Genomic DNA, 19,106 nt, shown 5'->3' with positions numbered 1-19,106 from the left:
AGTTTGGTCACCCTCTCGGTTACGGGTCGAGAATAATCGTTATTACAGATCAAATTCGTCTAGGCTGTTGCGGAATGGCAGCATTCAGAGATCAAATTCATCTTTTATCAATCAATTTAAAACGAATTTGATTTTTGAAGGACACGAATCGGCGTAGACGAGACGAAACTGATCGAATAGGCCCCTACTCTGGGTCGAAAATGTGCGCTCATTGTTTGAATTTGTTTGGACTAAATTTGAAATTGTCTGACAAAAGACGAAATTGAAGTACACTAAATCGATTTTACTGGACGATTTTGAGAATAAGAATCGGTGAATTAAAAAAAAAAGTTTTAAAATAGCCGGGAAAACCTATATTGCATTAAGTAAGTATGTTCGTAATAGATATTGTTAATGTGCTAATCTGCAATAATGTAATAACAGTTTTAAACTGTCTGAGGAAAGATGCACTGTTATCGCCGTGTACATAAGCTGTTTCATAGACTCTGTCAGACAAAAACGTATATGGTTTGGTTGAACCCCACAATTTTCAGCTTACAAGATATCTGCTAAATACCGCCCCCTATAAACCCGTAAAACTATTGGTCACCTGGATTGGTGACATGAATCAAAGTTCCCTGTGATTGGTCAGGTGACAAATCAAAGTGCCCTGTGATTGGTCTGTCTGGTGCTTGCCAGGAAACAGTCTAGCCAGCAGAGCCATCATACTTTTCCTGATAACAAGGATGTTTTCCGAATTGAAGGTGAAATTTCTCAGTCTTCCCAAAGGTAGGCCTATATGTGAACCTACCACCACCATTTGTGTTTCCAATTCCCACTGACGCCTACAGGGGCGCATAATTAAGGCAGCAGTTTGAAGACTGTTTTGGGGTGAAATCTGAAGATTTTGATTGGGGGTACGAGTGAAAATGGTTTTAAAAAAAAATATTAGTAACGCAATACGGCTATGTACCTAGGACTCTACTATCGCTCGACCATGTCCAAATGTTAAAAAAGGCGATTCGTAGAGTCCTACGGTTACTCTGCTTGCACCGTAAGTCTTCTTAAAAACCAATAAGGTACTGGGGAATTACTTATATTGCCTAAATTGCCAAGTTGATTTAAACCATACTTCTACCAGTTTATCAGCGATTGCAGCGGACTAAAAAAAAACCGGTCCAGCGGGTGATTGGCTCCACGTGTGACGATTTCCCATCCGCGTATCTCCCGCGGAAATTCTAGGCGAACGGGCAAATCTGGAGCGAGCGCAGCTAGCTAACACCAAAGCCATGAGCGCCCTCAAGTGGCAGACCCCGATAAAACTTTCACGTAATGTAAACACGTACACATGACTAGACTCTGCAGGGCACTTTAGCTTGAAGTGGAATGCAACTTGAAGTTGGGAGTGTGTCATTTCGAACTGCAGACCCAAACGGTATTGCTTTCTTTCCTTACTTTTTTATAGCTGTTGTATTAAATAGTCAGTTGTGCATGTTTATTAATTTTAGCTTAGTCGGTTTGAGAAATAAATGTTCCACACACAGTCACAGTCACAGTGTTTTACTCGCTGTTCATTAACGTGTTACCAATACCAGGTGGTTACGATATTCAGTAGACAGTAGCTATTGGCAGTACTAGCCAGCCCTGAAGGCTGAAGGGACATAACCAGTGAAAACCGGTCGTGAATTTTTTTGCGACGTTGTGAATTTATTCAAGACTAGCCGTGAATATTTTTTTGCGACGTCGTGAACATTTTTCACAGCTAGACGTGAAACAAATTCGCAACGTTGTGAATAAATTCAGTCTTGAATTTTTTGTCGCATATATTTTTTCAGTAACTTCAAGGAATTAACAACAGTGTGCATCATCAGGTCGGGGAGTGGACCATCCCTAAATCTAGCGACGTCGCTAGATTGTACAACAGCCTGCTTGATCAAGTGACGATGACGTCAATTACATCACGAATGATGATGATAACTTCGTGCATGGAGCTATAAAAAACATAACTAAAAAATGACGTCATTGTCGTCATTCATGACGTAATTGACATCATCGCCGTTTGATCAAGCGGCTGTTATTGAAGTTGTGCAATCTAGCGACACGTTGCTAGATTTGGGGCTGGTCCCCGACCTGATCATAGAATAGCAACTGATGAGTAATCTCGTCACCGGATCAGTTGAAAAAAAACCTTGAAATTAAGTCGGTAATTGCTATAAGTGCTTGACAGTAGTAAGGAAATCTCCCAAAGTAAAGGGTGTATTGCATTGTGTCTGTGTGTTTTGGTTGCATTTTTGGGGTTGCCAAAAGTGTTTACTTTTCATCCTTATAGGACATCTCGACGCCTGCATCTTAATGTGGAGTGAAACGGCACAAAGACTTTAAAAGATGGAGGAACTAGATGATGATCTCACCGACAGCATCCCACTGACAAATTTGATAACTCCGGAGATACCTAACTCCAAACCAGCAAAGTCCTCTCCTGAATCAAACCTTCTTAAGGTCTGTGCCTGTAGTTAGAAGTATTACTGTTGGGCCAAGTAAAAAAAAACAGTGAAATTGCGAAATGGCAGCCGAATGCAGCATACTTTTCCCTTTAAAAAAAAATGACAAATAAGCTAGAAAGGGAAACCACCTAGGTGAACATATAATTGGCAGGAGTAGAATTTTAACCTGCGTTTGACCTTCAGATACTGTAACAGTGCCATACAAACTGAGCTATCCAGCCGTATTTGTGGTTCCCCAGTTTGTCATTGGCTTTTTTCATGGACGCTGGTCAGACGCCATAAACCTGTATAGATATGCCATATTCCTATAAGGCGAAGTAAAAAAAAAACATGTTTCTCGTCCCCGCCTGCTTCCTTTTTGGAGGCAGCCTGGATTTTTTTATTATTTTTTATTTTTGAAAAATGCAGTAAAAAAACACCGGAAAAGTCCACAAATTCAACAGAAAATAAATTGTAGACCAATACAAGTCTAAATGACACTGTAAATTTGTTCAGTTCTCTTGTCCAACTTATCTTTCATTTTAAAAGTGTCTTTGAACAGTGGAAACACCAACGGTTGCAGGAAATTTTTAAATGGTGACCATCTTGAAACAAATAAAAAATAAAAAGCCCCGCTTCCTCCTTTTTTTCAAAAACCCGGACGAGAAACATGTTTTTTTTTTATTTGGCCTAAAGCCTTTTTTATATTTTCAGTGACTCAATATCTTAACACAACCAATTTTCTTCTGTATTCGCAGTTAGTCAAGCGTAATGATATCGCTGGAGTGAGGCAGCTATTTCAGGACGCACCAAGGACAGAGCACAATGACGACCGATCAGCGTTTATTGCTGCCATCAATCGGAACTACTGTGGTGAGTATAAAAGGGGTTTGTGTGGTTCAGTTAGAGGATAAAGGTTGGTAACTGTGAAAGGAGTCCCCCCCCCCCCTCCCCCCCCCCCCCCCCCCCCCCCCCCCTCTGAGCAAACCAACAACCCAAAAAAAGGAAAATTAAGAAAGCAGGGCCTAAGTCAATGTTATACTGTTAAAGGGAAGATACAACATTTGCAAACATCAAAAAACGAAACAAGCACGTTTTCACAAAATACCTTGCTGGATTGTTAGGGAATGACAGTCTAAAGCATCCCGTAAAAGCATGGCACCTGGTGTGCCAACATTTTCAAGAAATTTTTTATTTTTCCAACGCTGGTCGAGACAGATGACCCAGATTTACCCCGCTAGCACCCATGACAACACATAGCGTTTTAAACATACATTTGGTAACTAATTAATACTTTTCGAAGGTCTGAAAATTCCGCAAGCTTTAATTCTTCAATGAGAAAGTGCCCAAGAATGTTTTAAAGTGGGGAGATATCATATCGTTTGTCCCCCCAACTTTTTCCATCCCTGAACAAAAAAAATGTACCCTACATTTGATTCTATAGATCAGAGTACCTGATTCAATGATTCAACTTAAATATGATGCTTAAATGATGCTTTTTTTGCTAAAAAAATTGGTTAAAGTGGTCAGAAATTGCCTCAGATTGCACCACAGAGTTAGATTCCAAAATGTTCCATTAGTCCGATCATATTGCAAGCAAGCACTCTGGCAAGTCAAATTCAGTCAACAGACAAAAGCAGGCAACTGGTTGGCACAGCTGGCTTATCAATCACCTACAGTCAAAGCATAGCTGTATCACGTTACATAAACAGTCTCAGCCAGTCAAGTCTGCTTTATGTAGGCTGGGAGCTCTTAACTGTTAAAAACAGTCACTCGCGCTCGTATTAGTTATGATCAAGATATGTCCTCCCACTTTTGAGAAGCAATTGACGTCCTTGGTCCACAGAATTTGTTTAGGGTCTCATCGCATACGTTCCTTTTATCGCATGCTTCCAAAGTCACAGATGCGCTTATGGCTTTCCACAATTTAGCGTTCAATGCCTGCAACTTTATCCTATGTTCCACGTCATCAAATTCTTGAAAAATTTAGACTACATCAACAGAATATTGTTAAGGGTCGGCTTTCATTTCACTCATTTTTATGAGTAACTGTGAAAAAGGCTGGTACCTCATGAGTGTGGGAGAATTTTGATGGGCAGTATTAAACACGGCTGAATAAATTCCTGTCAACTGATTGGTGGGTCATTGATCACATGTCATTGAATTGTTTGTCCCAACGCATGGCGCAGCCGCACCGCAAACATAGAAGTTTCGTCCCACGGTAAATAGAAATTCCATTTCACAGTCGCAGTTGTGGTGGCTCCAGTGACCAATCAGATGAAGAGGATTTAGTCATGTGTTGTATATTAAATGTTTCATTCCACGAGGCAAAAATGGAATATTCCATCTGTCACCTCATGAAATTATTCTTACCATTGCACTCATAAACTTTCATTATTTGTACACTTTCTGATAGGAGTGTACACTTTGTGAGTAAGGCTTGTTAAAACAAATTGAGTTTGTTTGTTTTTAGGAGGAAAAATGGACATTGTTTGAATTCAGGAATGAATAATGATCCCCCAGGAAAATTAAACATACTTAAAAAAATAATAAAAAGAGAACCGGAAAATTGACCCCAAAAGTATGGTGTGTTTGGCTGTCATGTTTCAGAGAATATATTAAAATGGATTCAATCTAAAGTTAAAAATCAAATAAATTTTTTGTTAAAGCTTTCCGGATTTTTTTCACCAAGGATTAGTTAAATCTCCAAAATTCCAACCTTCAAAAAATTACTTTGTGCAGAGAAAGATGCGAATCGTCCTGTTTGAGTGAAGTTGAATTAGATTCATGTTTGTATGTGGTTTTGGGGGGATTTTTTGTTTGTTTCCTGGGTTAAACCATTAAAGTCGAGACCCATTGTGACAAGTTCCTGTTCTTTCAGGAAATATGCCATCCTGGGGTCATTCCCTGTCGCAGTTTCCCTTTTACACTGTGTTGGTTTTCTGGGAAATACCAGCAGTAGTTGAAACCCTGTATTCACAAAACACATCCTAGTGGTATTGAATAAATTCCTCTGCACTGGTTCATGAATAATATGATTATGACCTTATTAATGCATCCAGTTTGTTGCATTCATTTTGTTTTCCTGTGGCACATCGTATAATCAGTTATGCATACCAATCCGAGAGACCTAAGGAAAGTTCGCAATATTTTAGTTCACTGAATTCATTGGCCTTGATAAAGGTCATGTTGACAGAAGCGTGTACATATGACTGAATCCATAGAGCTGTATTAAATTACTAGAGCGCTGACTTGATGTACAAAGTGATGCCTGCTGGGCGAATCCATGTTTGTGTGCAACCCTCTTGAAAACTTTGTAAGGCTTTTGTATGGCTATTTGCATATTTGTGACCTGTTCTGTCAAAATCAGACTTTTTTGGGCATAAGGTCAAAAATGAGATTTTTGCATATTGTTAAAATATGTTCTGTTTCCTTTTAATAGGTGGTTTAATTTTTGAAACCGGTAATTCCTGCGCAAAGTTATGCTATTTTGAAGTTCATTGGGTCGAAAAGTAGAAAACAGAGAAAATGGACACAAACGTCACAAAACAGACATTTCTTTAACTGATATACCTTAACCCTTAACAAATCATCAAAAATACTATAATTAGAGATCAAATTAGGGTTTCAAACTTTTATAGTATGTTTTAGACATGCTCAGGATTACAAATATGCAAAAATTAGAAAATGGAAAAAAATCACCCCCACCATGCCCACAGCATTTTTTTGGCCCTATCTCAATTTCAACCTCTGCCCAGAAGCATCTGCTTTTGACAGAACAGGTCACATTTGCGTTTGTATTCTATACAGGTGCGTTATCGAAGCCGATGCGCCCAAACCGAAACGCACAATCAGTAAAATGAGCTTTTTATTTTGTTCTGCGCAAACAGAACCTTGGTCAAAATCGATATGAGGAAAAATGCGACTGATAAGAATTCTTGTAAATGTAATGGTTTTAAGCTTGGTTGTTTTTGTGCAATGTTGATTTTTATGGCATCAGATTATTTTTAGTTTTGTGAAATAATCCCCCCCCCCCCTTTGCCAATCAGGTAATATTTGGTCGAGGAAAGCTAATATTGAGTCTGTGTGATTGTGTTTTTCATACAGATATGATCCAGTGTTTACTGGACTTGGGCCTGGATCCTGGAGACGCGTTGTACCATGCCATCGAAACCAACAGTGTGATGGCTGTGAACACAATCTGTGACAGCCTACCCGAATCGGTAAATACAGACAAGACAAACAAAATATTCCGTCCAAACTAAATATGACATTCCCTCCAATATAAATGCAGTATTTTTCTCTTTGAGAGGATGGGGCTTAGCCGCTGCTGTTCACTGAAAGAAATTTGGTGGGTAGTACCGATGGGCGAGTAATTTGATTACTCCAGTACTCGCTAGTAGTTTATGCTACTAGTTTTCTACTCGTGGTTTTTCATCTACTCGAGTACTCGTCCTGGAGCTAGTTGAAGCAGGTACTCACGATGAGCAATTTATGGTCCAGGGTTCACTGCTGAATACGTCCCCTGCAAACAGGGATTCACTCCCTCCACCTCTCTCTCCCTAGGATTCCATCCGTCAAAAACCCAACAAATTCAAGCAAATGACCCAAAACGTCACACAAAGGATATCTCAGTGCTGAAGAATGTGGCGTGACTTGCCATTATTTGTTTATAAGTTACTTCACATCTTACTAACATATACCACTTTTTTTCTGCTTTTATGGGAGTTCTGTTAACTTCTCGTGAGTACTTGTCTACTGACGCAATTAATTTGGGAGACGCCACCGTTTCTGGACGCCACCGTTTTTGAATTTCGGATTAAATTTTATAAAACCGATATTGTTCACAGAGGTTGAATAGCAAGCATTAATAAGGTAAAAGTACTAGTGTTTTACTGCATGAATTTGAGGTTTGTCAACAAAGAGGTTTGGCACCACTAAACGAGGAAAGTCGGGTAAGCTTCAAAGTGCGCCACGTTAGGGAACACGACTATATACAGGTATGCAACTTTTCCTCGGATCAGCTGATTTCCTCTTTTATCACTTCACACTTTGTCACTCAGAATTGAAAAACACTGTACAAAGTCTTGTTTAGATTGGAGTTTCCTCATTTTTGTTTTCTTCCAAGTTGCATGCCTGGGTATAACATGATTATTTACCTCCAAAAATTTGTTGGAAAGAATATTGCATCCTGACGCAACTTTTTTCATCATATGTTAATATCTCAATGAAGGTCAGTCAGTGCAAAAATGTTAAAAAGACGCGAATCCGGAACTGAGAAACATTTCCAATTTTGCTAGAAATTACTTTGCAAATGCACTCAACTCTCCATAGACTTTGTACACAACCAAAGCGGTAGCATTAGGATTCTATATATTCTTTCCAATTTGTTTTGAAACGTAAGTTTTACAACATAGTTAAGACAATCGGAAGCATTTGCTACTGTGAAATCTACAAGATCAACACAAGAGATTAATACCTTCAAGGTTTTCGTAAACCTCACTGTTTACTTATTTATAAGTTTTTATTCCATGAAGTTCAGGCAATTATTTAATCGGCAAAGATCCTTTTTTTCCCCACTATCTTTCAGTAACAATTCCATCAACCATGTCATCTATGAATAAGTACTACAGGGAATCAATTCTCCCAACAAGTGGAATCATGATTTTGATTCCGAATTCTGAATTGATTTTCGAATGACTAATTAATAATTACAAATTGCCTAATTACTTAATTATTAATTGTAAATAGCAGTGCCACTTAACTTTTTGTAATCGTGGTGTTTTATTAATTGTTTTTCTTATTGTTAGTCACTTAAACAAAATGATGTTAATTTGAATTTTTTGTTATATTTTGTTACTTTTCTTGAACAGACCAGAGAGGAAATTCTGAACCGATTCCCCGTGAGTCCGAGTTGGCCCTCTACATGCAAGCCACTGATACTTGCAGCGAGGCAGGATAACTTGAAAATTGTAAAGGTAAAAACATGGACAGGAATCCTATATTAAAAGATCGTGAACCGAACAGAACCCGAACCAAACCCGAACCGAACCCGAGGGTTCACTTTCAGTACAAGTATCACAGAAATGGCAGCCTATCTTTTTCTTATGTGCAGTTTTTTGTTTTTGCTTGTTAGACTCTCATCCGGCATGGGGCCAAGATGCCAACCATGGAGGAGCTTCGACCACGAATCGCTGATGAAAGCTACGGCCAGTTCATCGCTCTCCTGCACTGGTACGAGGCAGTCAGCGGTGAATCCTACATCATGCTGACATCGGATGACCCACTGGAGACCATCTTCAAACTCGACCGGTCCCTTGAGGAATTAGAAAGTCTCATGCAGGTAGGTTTATAGTACATGTGCAGGAACATTAGTAGTCTAGCGGCGTGGCCTCGGATGACTGCCCGTTTCTGCCTTGGCCAGTATCGGTGAACGGCCTAGCCTGACCAGCCTGGATCGCAGATCCATTTTGGCGGAAATCTAACCCAGACTTGCGTAGCACACCATCAAAAGAACACCCTCACACGCTCGCTCTCACACCACCCAAACAGACTGACCGGGTGGACTAGGGAAGGATGGGTACCTAACTATGATTTAGAAGGTTGTTTATTCCCATAGCCGAATCGAAACAGTTAAGTTATAAAACCCAAAACAAGTTTCTTTTCTTATTTTATGGCAGAGGTGTGCTATAAAATACATACGGACTGGCAAAATTTGGTCACTAGTGCACGTCAATGCCCCCCTCGGGCCTGTGAGTGACCAGAAGAGGGTCCTATTTCCCTCGTCCTATTTCCCTCGTCCTATTTCCCTAGGACAGTTCATTGGGGTGCATAGACGTGCACCAGTGACCTCATTGCCAGTCCCTATGCATATAATAGTCCATAAGCTTTGTACAGCCTTGGGGGCAAATGGTGCCCTGAGCTCCACCTCTGGGGTGGCCCCCTCGGACCTACTGAGAAGAAGCGTTTAAGATGCTCTGCCTCGTCTTGCAAACAGGTGCCAAGGTTTCGACAAGAGTGTGACCGCATCGAAGCCAAGCTGGCCGCCCTGAGCACCAAGCTACTCGGCCTGGCCAGAGACGATAAGGAGGTAGAACTGTTACTGAATGGTGGAGAGCCAGAGGAGGCAGGGAAACCCAAGCTACCACGCAGGCTGCGCCAAGCACTCAAACTCGGCTTTGACAATGTGAGATGACAATTTTGTAGTGATACCACTTTCCACTTGCACTCCCATGCAGTAATGAATCCAGGTTTTGGGTCCAGGGGAGCAAACTTATTTATTTTTTTTCTGAAAAAGTGTCGTCCATTTTGTGTGTGAAAACAAGTTTGACAAGAGCCATCCGTGCTGGAAAGTAGCCAGTGTGTATTTTTCGGTCACCTGGCCTCCGGAAAATAAAAAAAAGCTTTGGGGAGGGGGTCATTTGTGGAAACTACTTGACTAGTGACAAGTTCGCGTCAGAGGACGTGATAACATGTATTGGTTGTTTTTATACACACAGGCACGGTTGACGGGTTAAGGCGTCAAGATTGCCTTGACTCGCCTCCGGGTGACGTCTAAACACGCTAATCCCTGGTGCCTTTTGTACACACACACAAAGTCTGTGAAGTCTGTGGAGGCGGACTGTGTTGATCTTGAGTTGGCCGTTGTGCACGGCCTATTGTTGTACAATTTACGCTCCAGTGCACACCCCGGAGTATTGAAACATATGAGGTTTCGGCAAGACATATCATACAAATACTGTTGAAATGACTTGCGCACAGTATTTGTGGCGTTTGGCTGTATATTAAGGGTTGGCTGGAAAATTGTGTCTTTCAAAATTTTCGGCAAAAATAATCCTGGCGCGAAGTGGTTAATAAGATTTGGAACTTTGCATGGCTAGTGTAGACTTGGGAGGACTTGCAGTAACCCCATAACCTCACCATTTGACTATTGGTGGCGCTGTTCAAACCAGAAACCAAAAAATTATCAATAACCGACCTTTTTGGCTGACGTACATATGGCCCATAGAACAGAGTCTACTCCAGTGCGGGGCCATAGTGTAGGGCTACCTTAGTGATCGTGTGGTCCTGAAATATACAAGTTTGTTTGTATTAACCCCAAAAAAGTCTTGATGACTAAATCTTGTAGTAAATGTTATGACTACTCCGTTTTCCTTCAGTTTGTGAGCCACCCTAGCAGTCAGGACTACGTGGTATCTCAGTGGGAAGTCTCAACACCTTACGTCTTACGTTACGCCAAGTCGCGCGTCGCCTCGGCTGTGCTCTACCTCCTCCTTATGGTTTTCTTCTTTGTGCCTTGCATCTTGTACATTCTGTTGCCCGTTCAACATCTCCGCATCTTGAAAAGGCCGTAAGTCTGCATCATAATTATGTTTTGAAATCCAGAGAATGTACGGGAATAATAACGTTCGGGAGTGGGAAAGCCATCGGCTCTTGATATACACAAAATGAAATTTGTAAAATCTCCAAACATTCCTGAAGATTTTTTTTTATGGTTAATTGGTTAATAATTGGTTGATACATTTTTTCTTGAAAATGTCAGCACATCAGGAGCCACGATTTTACAGGATGCTTTAGACTGTCATTCCCTAACAATTCAGTAAGGTATTTCGTGATAATTTGATCATTTCGTTTTTTGATGTTTGCAAATGTTGCATCTTCCCTTTAAGGCCAAAAAAAAAAAGTCTCCGGTTTCTGGTATGCGCGCGCGTCGCCGTAGCCATGCGCGTCGGCAAAATGAAAAAGGTTTTTTTTCAATGAAAGATGATGTCTCAAAACCGCCAAACTCACTGGTTTGACTGGAATTCTGCTGCTGCGCAATTTCAACGTGTTTTTAGATGGGGTTATGATCGAGAATAAGCTTTATGTGGCCTCTCTGGACTCCCATATATTTGCACTAAGTTTAGTCGGGCACCATTTGCAGTCATCAGCTGACATTTGAAGCAAAAAAGTCGGGTAAAAAAAAAAAAAGCCGCGTCGCCACACCACTTTTTGGACAAGCTCCATACCAGAAACCGGAGACTTTTTTTTGTGGCCTAAAGGCCTATTCGTATTATTGCTCCTCCTCTTGTGCATTTTTTCCAACAGATTGGTCCGTTTCTTCTTACACCTAGCTTCCAGATTGTACTTCCTTCTCTTCCTGATCCTATCCACCATCCGACCCCGGGTCGTCATTTTCAGTGATTCCACTGCTGACATGTCAAGAAGTGAGATGACCCAGCTCTACCTGCATTACAAAGCCCGCCCGTGGAGTCCTTTCCTTATCCTCATTATCATCTGGATTGTTGGTAAGTTGTGATTTGCTGCTCTCGTCCAGAGTTTACGAAAAGCGAGTTTTCTCGTGGGAGTCTGTTGAACAAGAGTCTCATCCAGATAATGTGTATTTTAAAAGTGCACGTATCCACCATTGTTGGCGCTCAAGGAGGACATTTTCCGAAAATTCCAGTTCTACACTCGACCAACCGGTTCTTTTCAGAACCATTCTTCTTCCAAGAAGAGATTTCTCACCACGTGGTTTTACCCGCAATTTTTCTAGTTTATTAAAGTCATCCACCATGCAAAGTTTCCAGTCATGTAGTGCCAAATGACATGTACAAAAACTTATAAAGAAATTTATAACGCCTCACCGGCAGATGCTGTGTCTTGATTGGCCAAGAGCGAGTCACATGGTACTTTCTATTTTTGCTATCTTTCAGTGCACGTCCAAAAGTACTATACCCATAGCAACCAAAGTACTATATGCACTGTGTGCAAAATGCATAGGAGTACTTTGCGCGTGGCGCGTATTGTTTCCAAGCGCGAGCGCTGCAGAGCTGGGTTCAAACATTTCGCAAAGGGGTAGTTAGAAAAAGTGCAAGTTAATTTTTCACTAATTTCGTAATCAAATAGAAGTAAATATTTATTGTATTCAGATTAAATTAATCCGTTATCGCTTAAAAATCAAGCAGAATCTGTGGGAGAGGTGTTATAACAAATATTGACTGCTTTATCTCGTGGTGTAGTAAAACTATCCTCCCTCGGTGATCCATGGAGCATTCTATTTTCCCTCGGCTTCGCCTCGGGAAAAATAGAATGCTCCATGGATCACCTCGGGAGGCTAGTTTTACTACACCACTCGAAGCAGTCAATATTTGTGTAAAAGCCTCGTTTGCAAGATTTGGTAAGTGTTTTGCTCTTTTGTTTTGACCAGGAATGACATTTCGTACCATCAGAGACATGTGGGCCTTTGGTCCGAAAACGTTCCTCAGAAATAACGGTTGGAACTTTTTGGATCTGATTCAACTTGTGCTGTATTGGATCTTCATTGCTATGAGCCTTGTCGCCTACATCCGGGTAAAACTAGAATTTTTCAGTTGGATTTTGAATTTTAAAAATTTTAAAAAATTAATGAAAAATTAAATTTGTTAAACATTGTGTGAGTTTTGTGAGAGCAGCTCTCATTTATACATCCGGGTAAAACTAGAATTTTTCAGTTGGATTTTGAATTTTAAAAATTTTAAAAATTAATTAAAAATAAAATTTTGTAAAACATTGTGTGAGTTTTGTGAGAGCAGCTCTCATTTTATCACCGAAAGCGAAGTTATATTATACAGTTTTTAATTTGATTTATTAATTTTTTTCCCATAGACCAGTTTCATCTCTGAAGCTAGAGTATCGTCCAAAATTTGAAATATCAGTTTCCATCCAAAATGTAATTTCCATGTTATTTTCAGGCTTTTGACAAGACACAAAGCCCTGGTTTTTTTCTCTCGGACTCGCAAGATGTGTAAGTATGAATGGGTGCATAAACGATGAAGTTTCAAAAAGTTCCAAGTAATGTGTACTATAATTAGGCTGTGCTTTTTCAGATAATTTAGTATTTGATTATTCCAACAATTCCAATTTTTTTTTTTCTTCAAGCTTGGATTGTACAGACAAGGTGGGTACTATTTTGCTTTTTTGGTGTCCTCATGTACATTGGTGTCCTCCATAATTTGCCTTGGTGCTTTCGATCATTTGCCTTGGTGCAATTTCCCATTCCTTGGTGCTCTTTGGTCAAAGAAATTGAGGAGGTGCGGAAATAGAGGGCGCTGTTGGAGCTACCGCGGAACAATTTGGAGAAAAAAAAAGATTGACGCGCATGATTAAAATCGACGCGCGCGCTGACCAGAGACCGACTTCTTTTTTTTTTGGGCCTAAAGCTCGGAATTTCTTTTTTGTTTCGTTACTTTCCAGTTGCAGGCATTCATTTTTTAGAATTCATTGGAAATACATGTTTTTTTAATACAATTGCAATTTCAGCAAACATGCTTGTTCTCCCTCTCTTCATAGGGATATTGGGACACCCCCGAATCCCGAGACTTCCGTGCCGTTTACGCCAGACGCGACTGAGCAAGATTCATTCTACAACTTTACAGATTTCTTTGTTTGGCCAGCCCCTCCAGGTAGGATGTTTCTTTTTGGCCAGAAATTGCAACTTGAAGCTTTCGTTTGAAATAATAATATATTAATAATAGTGGGTATTTATAAAGCGCACGTATCCACCAGGACTGGTGCTCAAGGCGCTACATATTACTCCTGCTCATTGGGCCCATGAAACATTCCAAATACCATCTCAGCTCCCTGGGGAGTATACAGCTCGATGTAGCGTGTTAGGCGCAAAAAAAACTATAATTCAATCACAATAACCATCTCTGACCTCACAGGTACCCATTTCTCCTGGCAGGGATGTGAAATCTCCGCTATTTAGCGAATTTCCGGGTTTTTTTGTTGAGTGTGCCACATTTTATTTTACGTTTTTTTTTTCTACCGAGTAATTAAAAAAAGTACTCGAGTAGTACTCGAGTACGAGTACTACAACACTGGTATTTTGTAGCAAATATTGTTACACTGACTCAATTGTTTTGGGTTTGTAGATGCTGGAAAAACCAAGAAAAACAATCATGTCCTTGTAGTCTTATTCCGTGACCCCACTTCAGCCCTTTGCTGGTCGGTCCCAAAGTTTGTCAAAGGTGTTAGTCAGAAGCCACAAACCTGCATATCGTAGAGCCAGGCATTATGCCCAAAAGCTTTTCACACTAGAGCCTCTCAACCCGGGTTGAACTCAACACGATTGAACTCAACCCTGGGTGAACCCAGTGCCGCCCGGATTCAACCCCGCGTTCAACCCCGCATCGTTTCACACTTGTTTCATGCAAATCAAGCTTATCATGCTCAGTTACTACTGTTTTGAACCCTGGCAAGAATTTCAACCCGGGTTGAAAATCTCAACCCTGGTCTGGAGCAGGGTTGAGTTCAACCCGGGGCAAAACCAATCTCGGGGTTGACGCAGGGTTGAAATTCTTGAAGTGTGAAACGATGCATGTTTTCAACCCATCACCAACCCTGCGTCAACCCCGAGATTTGTCTAGGGTGAAAAGGGCTTTAAATGCTAGCAATGCATCAAACCTGGGAAATAGCAAACGGGTTTCACTCGCATTTTAAGTTTGTTACTTTTGTCTTTCCAGCTCCACCTGCAGGGGGCGATAACATCCTGGCTAGCTTTGGCAACCAGAGTCGCTACGACTGGAGCCAGTTTGACCCGCTGCTGCTTGCCGAGGCTGCCTTCGCCGTGGCTAACGTCCTGACCTACCTCCATCTTCTCCACAGTCTTCTGATCCTCGGCTTCCTGGGCCCGCTCCTTATCTCCTTTAGGGACATGATCCTGGATGTGGCCAAGTTCTTCATCATCTTCATCTTCGTCACCATCTCGTTCTCCCTGGGCCTGACCCAGTTGTATCACACCTTTGAGAAGTTGGACCTTGAGGCCTGCTTGGTCGCGAAAGACAAGTCGGAGTGTTCTGGCACACCGTTTCTATCGTAAGTCAAGCTGTCAGTGTTAAAGGTATAGTCCATCATTTGTAATTTGTGCATTTTGTTCGTTTGAAACAACAAAAGTGCTCAATATCTGAAGAAGGATGATGAACAACCAAGCTGATGAAGTTTCAGCTTAGCTTCAGCTGCATTTTTCGAGAAAAACATTATAGGATCTCGATTTCAAATCGAAAGTTGCTGAATCATGTTTTGAATTGGGCCTGAATCCGGCGTCCTAGACACGTTCTCACTGAGCCGATAGCAGCCACGCGGTGTAACTCACTGATGTGACGAATTATAGCAACTGCGTGCACATGTGCGCGCTTCGCCAAATAACAAAACGAACAACTAGTTTGAATTTCCTACGGTGCTTCTTAAGAAGCACCATTGGAAAGGCCTTCTGTCGTTGATTTCTTCAAAATGACAGCTGGCCAAAAAGAATAATTTCACAGGGAGTTGAGTCCCCTTACTATCTTTCAACCAAGTATGTTTTTCAACAATAATTACGCCAGTTACTTTTTGGATAGCTGCAAATGATGGACTCTGGCTTTAATTCAGAAATGCCCATCAGTGCATGTGGGCAATAGGCTTTATTCAAAAGTGAGCCGTTGAAAGCAAGGTAAAATCTTGATTTTCTTTAACTTGCAAATGGAAATGAAAGTAAGGAAATAAAGTGAATCACAAATTAATACCTGTCTTGTGTGTAATTGTAAATGTATTATTTTCTTTGATATTTTGGAATCTTTGCTCCATGTATACCAGGTTTTGGCTATCCATGCAGTCCCTCTTTTGGTCCTTATTCGACCTGGTTGATCGCGACAACCTGTCAGTTGATGACGACCTCTACTTCACCCAAACAGTGGGTACTCTCATGTACGCTACGTTTATGGTGGTGGGCGTGGTGGTGCTACTCAACGCCCTCATTGCCATGATGAGCAACACATACACCAGAGTCGAGGTACGTAAACTGACCGTTATCCACCTCTAGAGGGCTCACCAGCAGGACTCACTATTTGCAAAATCCTTGGGATTGTTTAAGGTAGCAGACCAGTAAATAAACTTCCATAGACCCCAATGGTAAATGCTCCCACTTCAGAAATTCGGGAAAAATACTTGCAACTCTCCAAGGTGTTCAAGACACACATCAAATTAAAGCTTATTTCATCATCTTTCATTTTCTTTTCAATTTTTGGGGGGTCAACTGATGACTTTTAGGAGAAATTTCCATCTGAAGATGATCACCCCTGAAAATAGTCCTGAAGCCCATCGCCATTTTGAAAAACGATGCCTACACTCCATTGCAAAATAGAGCGCTTTTAGGGTCCAAATTACATCCAAATTACACAGAACTGCAAGCTGCCAGTCCTGTGCACGGCTTCCACCCATATTTTTTACAAACCCTCAAGTTCATGGCCCACAGCATGCTCAAATACTGAAGATTTTGAGGGCATGCAAATCGTGATTTGGCCGGCGTAGGCAATTTCGGACCGATTTACTGGTCTGCACCCTTAAACATTACTCACGTTTCTCCTGATTTGCATGAAATACTAATATATTATTATAAGCATTTAAAAGAAAGACAGTCGTTGAGCTGCCACAGTAGCCTAGTGCTATGGATTAATAGGTCCCTAGTTCAATTCTTGCCATGTCCATTTTCCCAACCAATTTTCTGCTCTAACTTCATTGATCATTTTTATTAGAGGGGGGGGGGGGAGGAGAACGTGAACCTGTCTGTCTGTCTGTCATCTGGCTGTCTGTCTGTGATTCTGTGAAATTCCTGAATTATTCATATGTGGCTTCACCACCAAGGGGAAAAGATACATAAAATGCCGAGTGGCGTGCCGTGCTCCATGCATTTCAGTTTTTTCCCCTTAATACTTGCTGTGTACAAAAGTATAGGAGATTTCCAAAGTTCAGCTTTTTTACACCCTTTTTCAGCTGTTTTCAGCTATTTTTATCAGTGGTCACTCACACCCCAACTTAATACTACCATTACCTAAAAAAAATTTAAAAAAAATTTTGTCTTTTTTTTTTCTTTCTTAAATTTCAGGAAAATTCAGAGGTGGAGTGGAAGGTTGCGCGGACCAAGCTGATGGGGGAATACATGACACCCAGCGTCACACTGCCTCCTCCTTTCAACCTCATTCCATCCCTCAAATCCATCCTCAAAATCTTTCAATTCTTTCGCCGGAAGTACACCAAAAAGAGTACTGGAAACCAGGTGATAAACACGAAGCTTTTTTTGTTTTATTTGCATGTATTCAGACAGGTTTCTAACCAGGGAAACGCTAGATAAATAGTCTGTTAAAAAATTGGGTTCCAGATAGGATTTTAATTTGAAGGCATGTAGGGAGATTTTCAATCACCTGGAAACGTATTTACCAATTTAACAGAAACACTATGCTCTCCAGAGCATAGGCGCATGACAGAAACATACATGTGTTTTCCTTTGACCACTGAGGAGGTAGCTATGCATGGAACCATGGGCGTCGCCGGGATTTTTTCTAGAGGGGGCAAACACAATTTTCCCCCGAAATCCCTGTACTTTTCCAGCAAGTTCTCGATTTATCATTTTTCGAGGGTGGGCAGGGAGCGAATTTTCTTTTCCCAAACTACATACACATACATGGTTGTTTAGCGCCTTCTACGATACTTTTATGATACGTACGCAGGTATATAATTGGTTTTTTTTTTCCCCACGTTTTGACGAGTAGTGCGATAGCTCAGTCCATATAGAGTCGTGATTTGTCACCGCGAGGTTGCGGGTTCGAAACACTGTTTTGTACCCGAACTTTTTTTCTTTTCTAACCTGAGGCTTTGGAGGATTTTTTTTAAAAGGGAAATGAAGTTCGAATTTCATTACGTTTGAATTCATTTTTTTTTTGCTAATTTAATATTTTCTTCTCATGTTTTTAGAAAAAAGTAAAGTCCAAAACGCCATAGTGTACACCCATATGCGGATGTCGTTTGGGAGAAAAAAAATCGGGGGCAGGGACATTCCACTTTTTTTTTTTTTTTGGTGCTTTTCCAGGGAGGGAAGCGCCCCCCCCCCCCCCTTGCCCCCCCCCTTGCCCCCCCCTTGCCCCCCCCCCCCCCCGCAACACCAATACCGATTGGGCCCATATGAATGAATCAAATTCACATATTTGATGCCCGTCATTTTCCTCTTTTTGTTCCTCTCCGCAGCACTCAAGTCATGATCATCAAACAGTTCATGACACAACTGCCTACAAGGTGAGTTGTTACAATTTGCATTATGGTCCAGTGATTACGCTGTGCGACTCACGTGCCGTGGTACCTGGGTCCGGAACCTGACTGGGAGCACGGTGCTTGTGTTCTTGGGCAAGACACTTGACTACAATAGCTTCTCTCCACCCTAGTCAGCTAGGGTAGAGACCAGATTGAGTTGATCTCGAGCTGCTGCAGAAAAATGGTCTCGTGGCCTGATGAACAGGGGTAATAATTCTGAAGCACTTTCAGACCGTCGGTAAATGGCACTATATAAGCACCATGTTATTGTTATTATTAATTTCTCCTGTCGTTCCAGTCAGGAATAACTGAACTTATTTACTTTTTTTTTAAGGAGCTTAGTCGAGCACTTGCTGAGCGCTGCCTTAGAGCAACACAGATGGCACATGTCAAGAAGACACATAAAAGCAAATCCAAGCAAGAAATGGCTGCACTGAAGAAATCAGTGGACAACATCAGGTTTGGAAGGCATAGCCATTTATTATCCATCTTAACTTCATCAAGTTGTAAATCTACCCCGACCTTAAAATACATTTACAGTCGAGAATGCTGAGTACAACAAAA

General features: G+C 41.1%; 1 protein-coding gene across 2 annotated transcripts; it reads left to right on the top strand.

Moving 5' to 3' along the window:
* The first annotated feature begins 1,307 nt into the window (after nucleotides 1–1,307).
* On the top strand, nucleotides 1,308–19,106 carry LOC119739440 (transient-receptor-potential-like protein). Of its 2 annotated transcripts, none has more exons than XM_038214394.1 (17): nucleotides 1,308–1,414; nucleotides 2,309–2,478; nucleotides 3,221–3,335; nucleotides 6,570–6,685; nucleotides 8,336–8,440; nucleotides 8,599–8,805; nucleotides 9,460–9,648; nucleotides 10,622–10,812; nucleotides 11,550–11,749; nucleotides 12,652–12,789; nucleotides 13,170–13,227; nucleotides 13,773–13,885; nucleotides 14,948–15,299; nucleotides 16,056–16,251; nucleotides 17,344–17,514; nucleotides 18,480–18,527; nucleotides 18,877–19,106. In XM_038214394.1, the coding sequence occupies exons 2-17, from the start codon at nucleotides 2,365–2,367 to the stop codon at nucleotides 19,093–19,095; spliced, it is 2,532 nt and encodes an 843-aa protein (XP_038070322.1). In that variant the 5' UTR covers nucleotides 1,308–1,414; nucleotides 2,309–2,364; the 3' UTR covers nucleotides 19,096–19,106. The 2 variants fall into 2 exon arrangements, with proteins under 2 accessions (XP_038070322.1, XP_038070321.1); XM_038214393.1 differs by having other exon boundaries at nucleotides 12,652–12,794; nucleotides 13,175–13,227.

The sequence above is a fragment of the Patiria miniata genome, unplaced genomic scaffold, assembly GCF_015706575.1.
Source record: "Patiria miniata isolate m_02_andy unplaced genomic scaffold, ASM1570657v1 HiC_scaffold_30, whole genome shotgun sequence".
NCBI classification, from domain to species: Eukaryota; Metazoa; Echinodermata; class Asteroidea; order Valvatida; family Asterinidae; genus Patiria; species Patiria miniata.
Note: the sequence above shows the minus strand (reverse complement) of the source record. Positions and strands in the feature narration are given on the sequence as shown.

What these genes read in the sequence shown, in the direction of transcription:
- LOC119739440 (XM_038214394.1), top strand. Translation starts at nt 2,365, where the DNA reads ATGGAGGAACTAGATGATGATCTCACCGACAGCATCCCACTGACAAAT. An exon ending in AATTAGAAAGTCTCATGCAG is followed by an intron (nt 8,806 to 9,459) that starts GTAGGTTTATAG and finishes TCTTGCAAACAG; the next exon opens with GTGCCAAGGTTTCGACAAGA. An exon ending in TCAAACTCGGCTTTGACAAT is followed by an intron (nt 9,649 to 10,621) that starts GTGAGATGACAA and finishes GTTTTCCTTCAG; the next exon opens with TTTGTGAGCCACCCTAGCAG.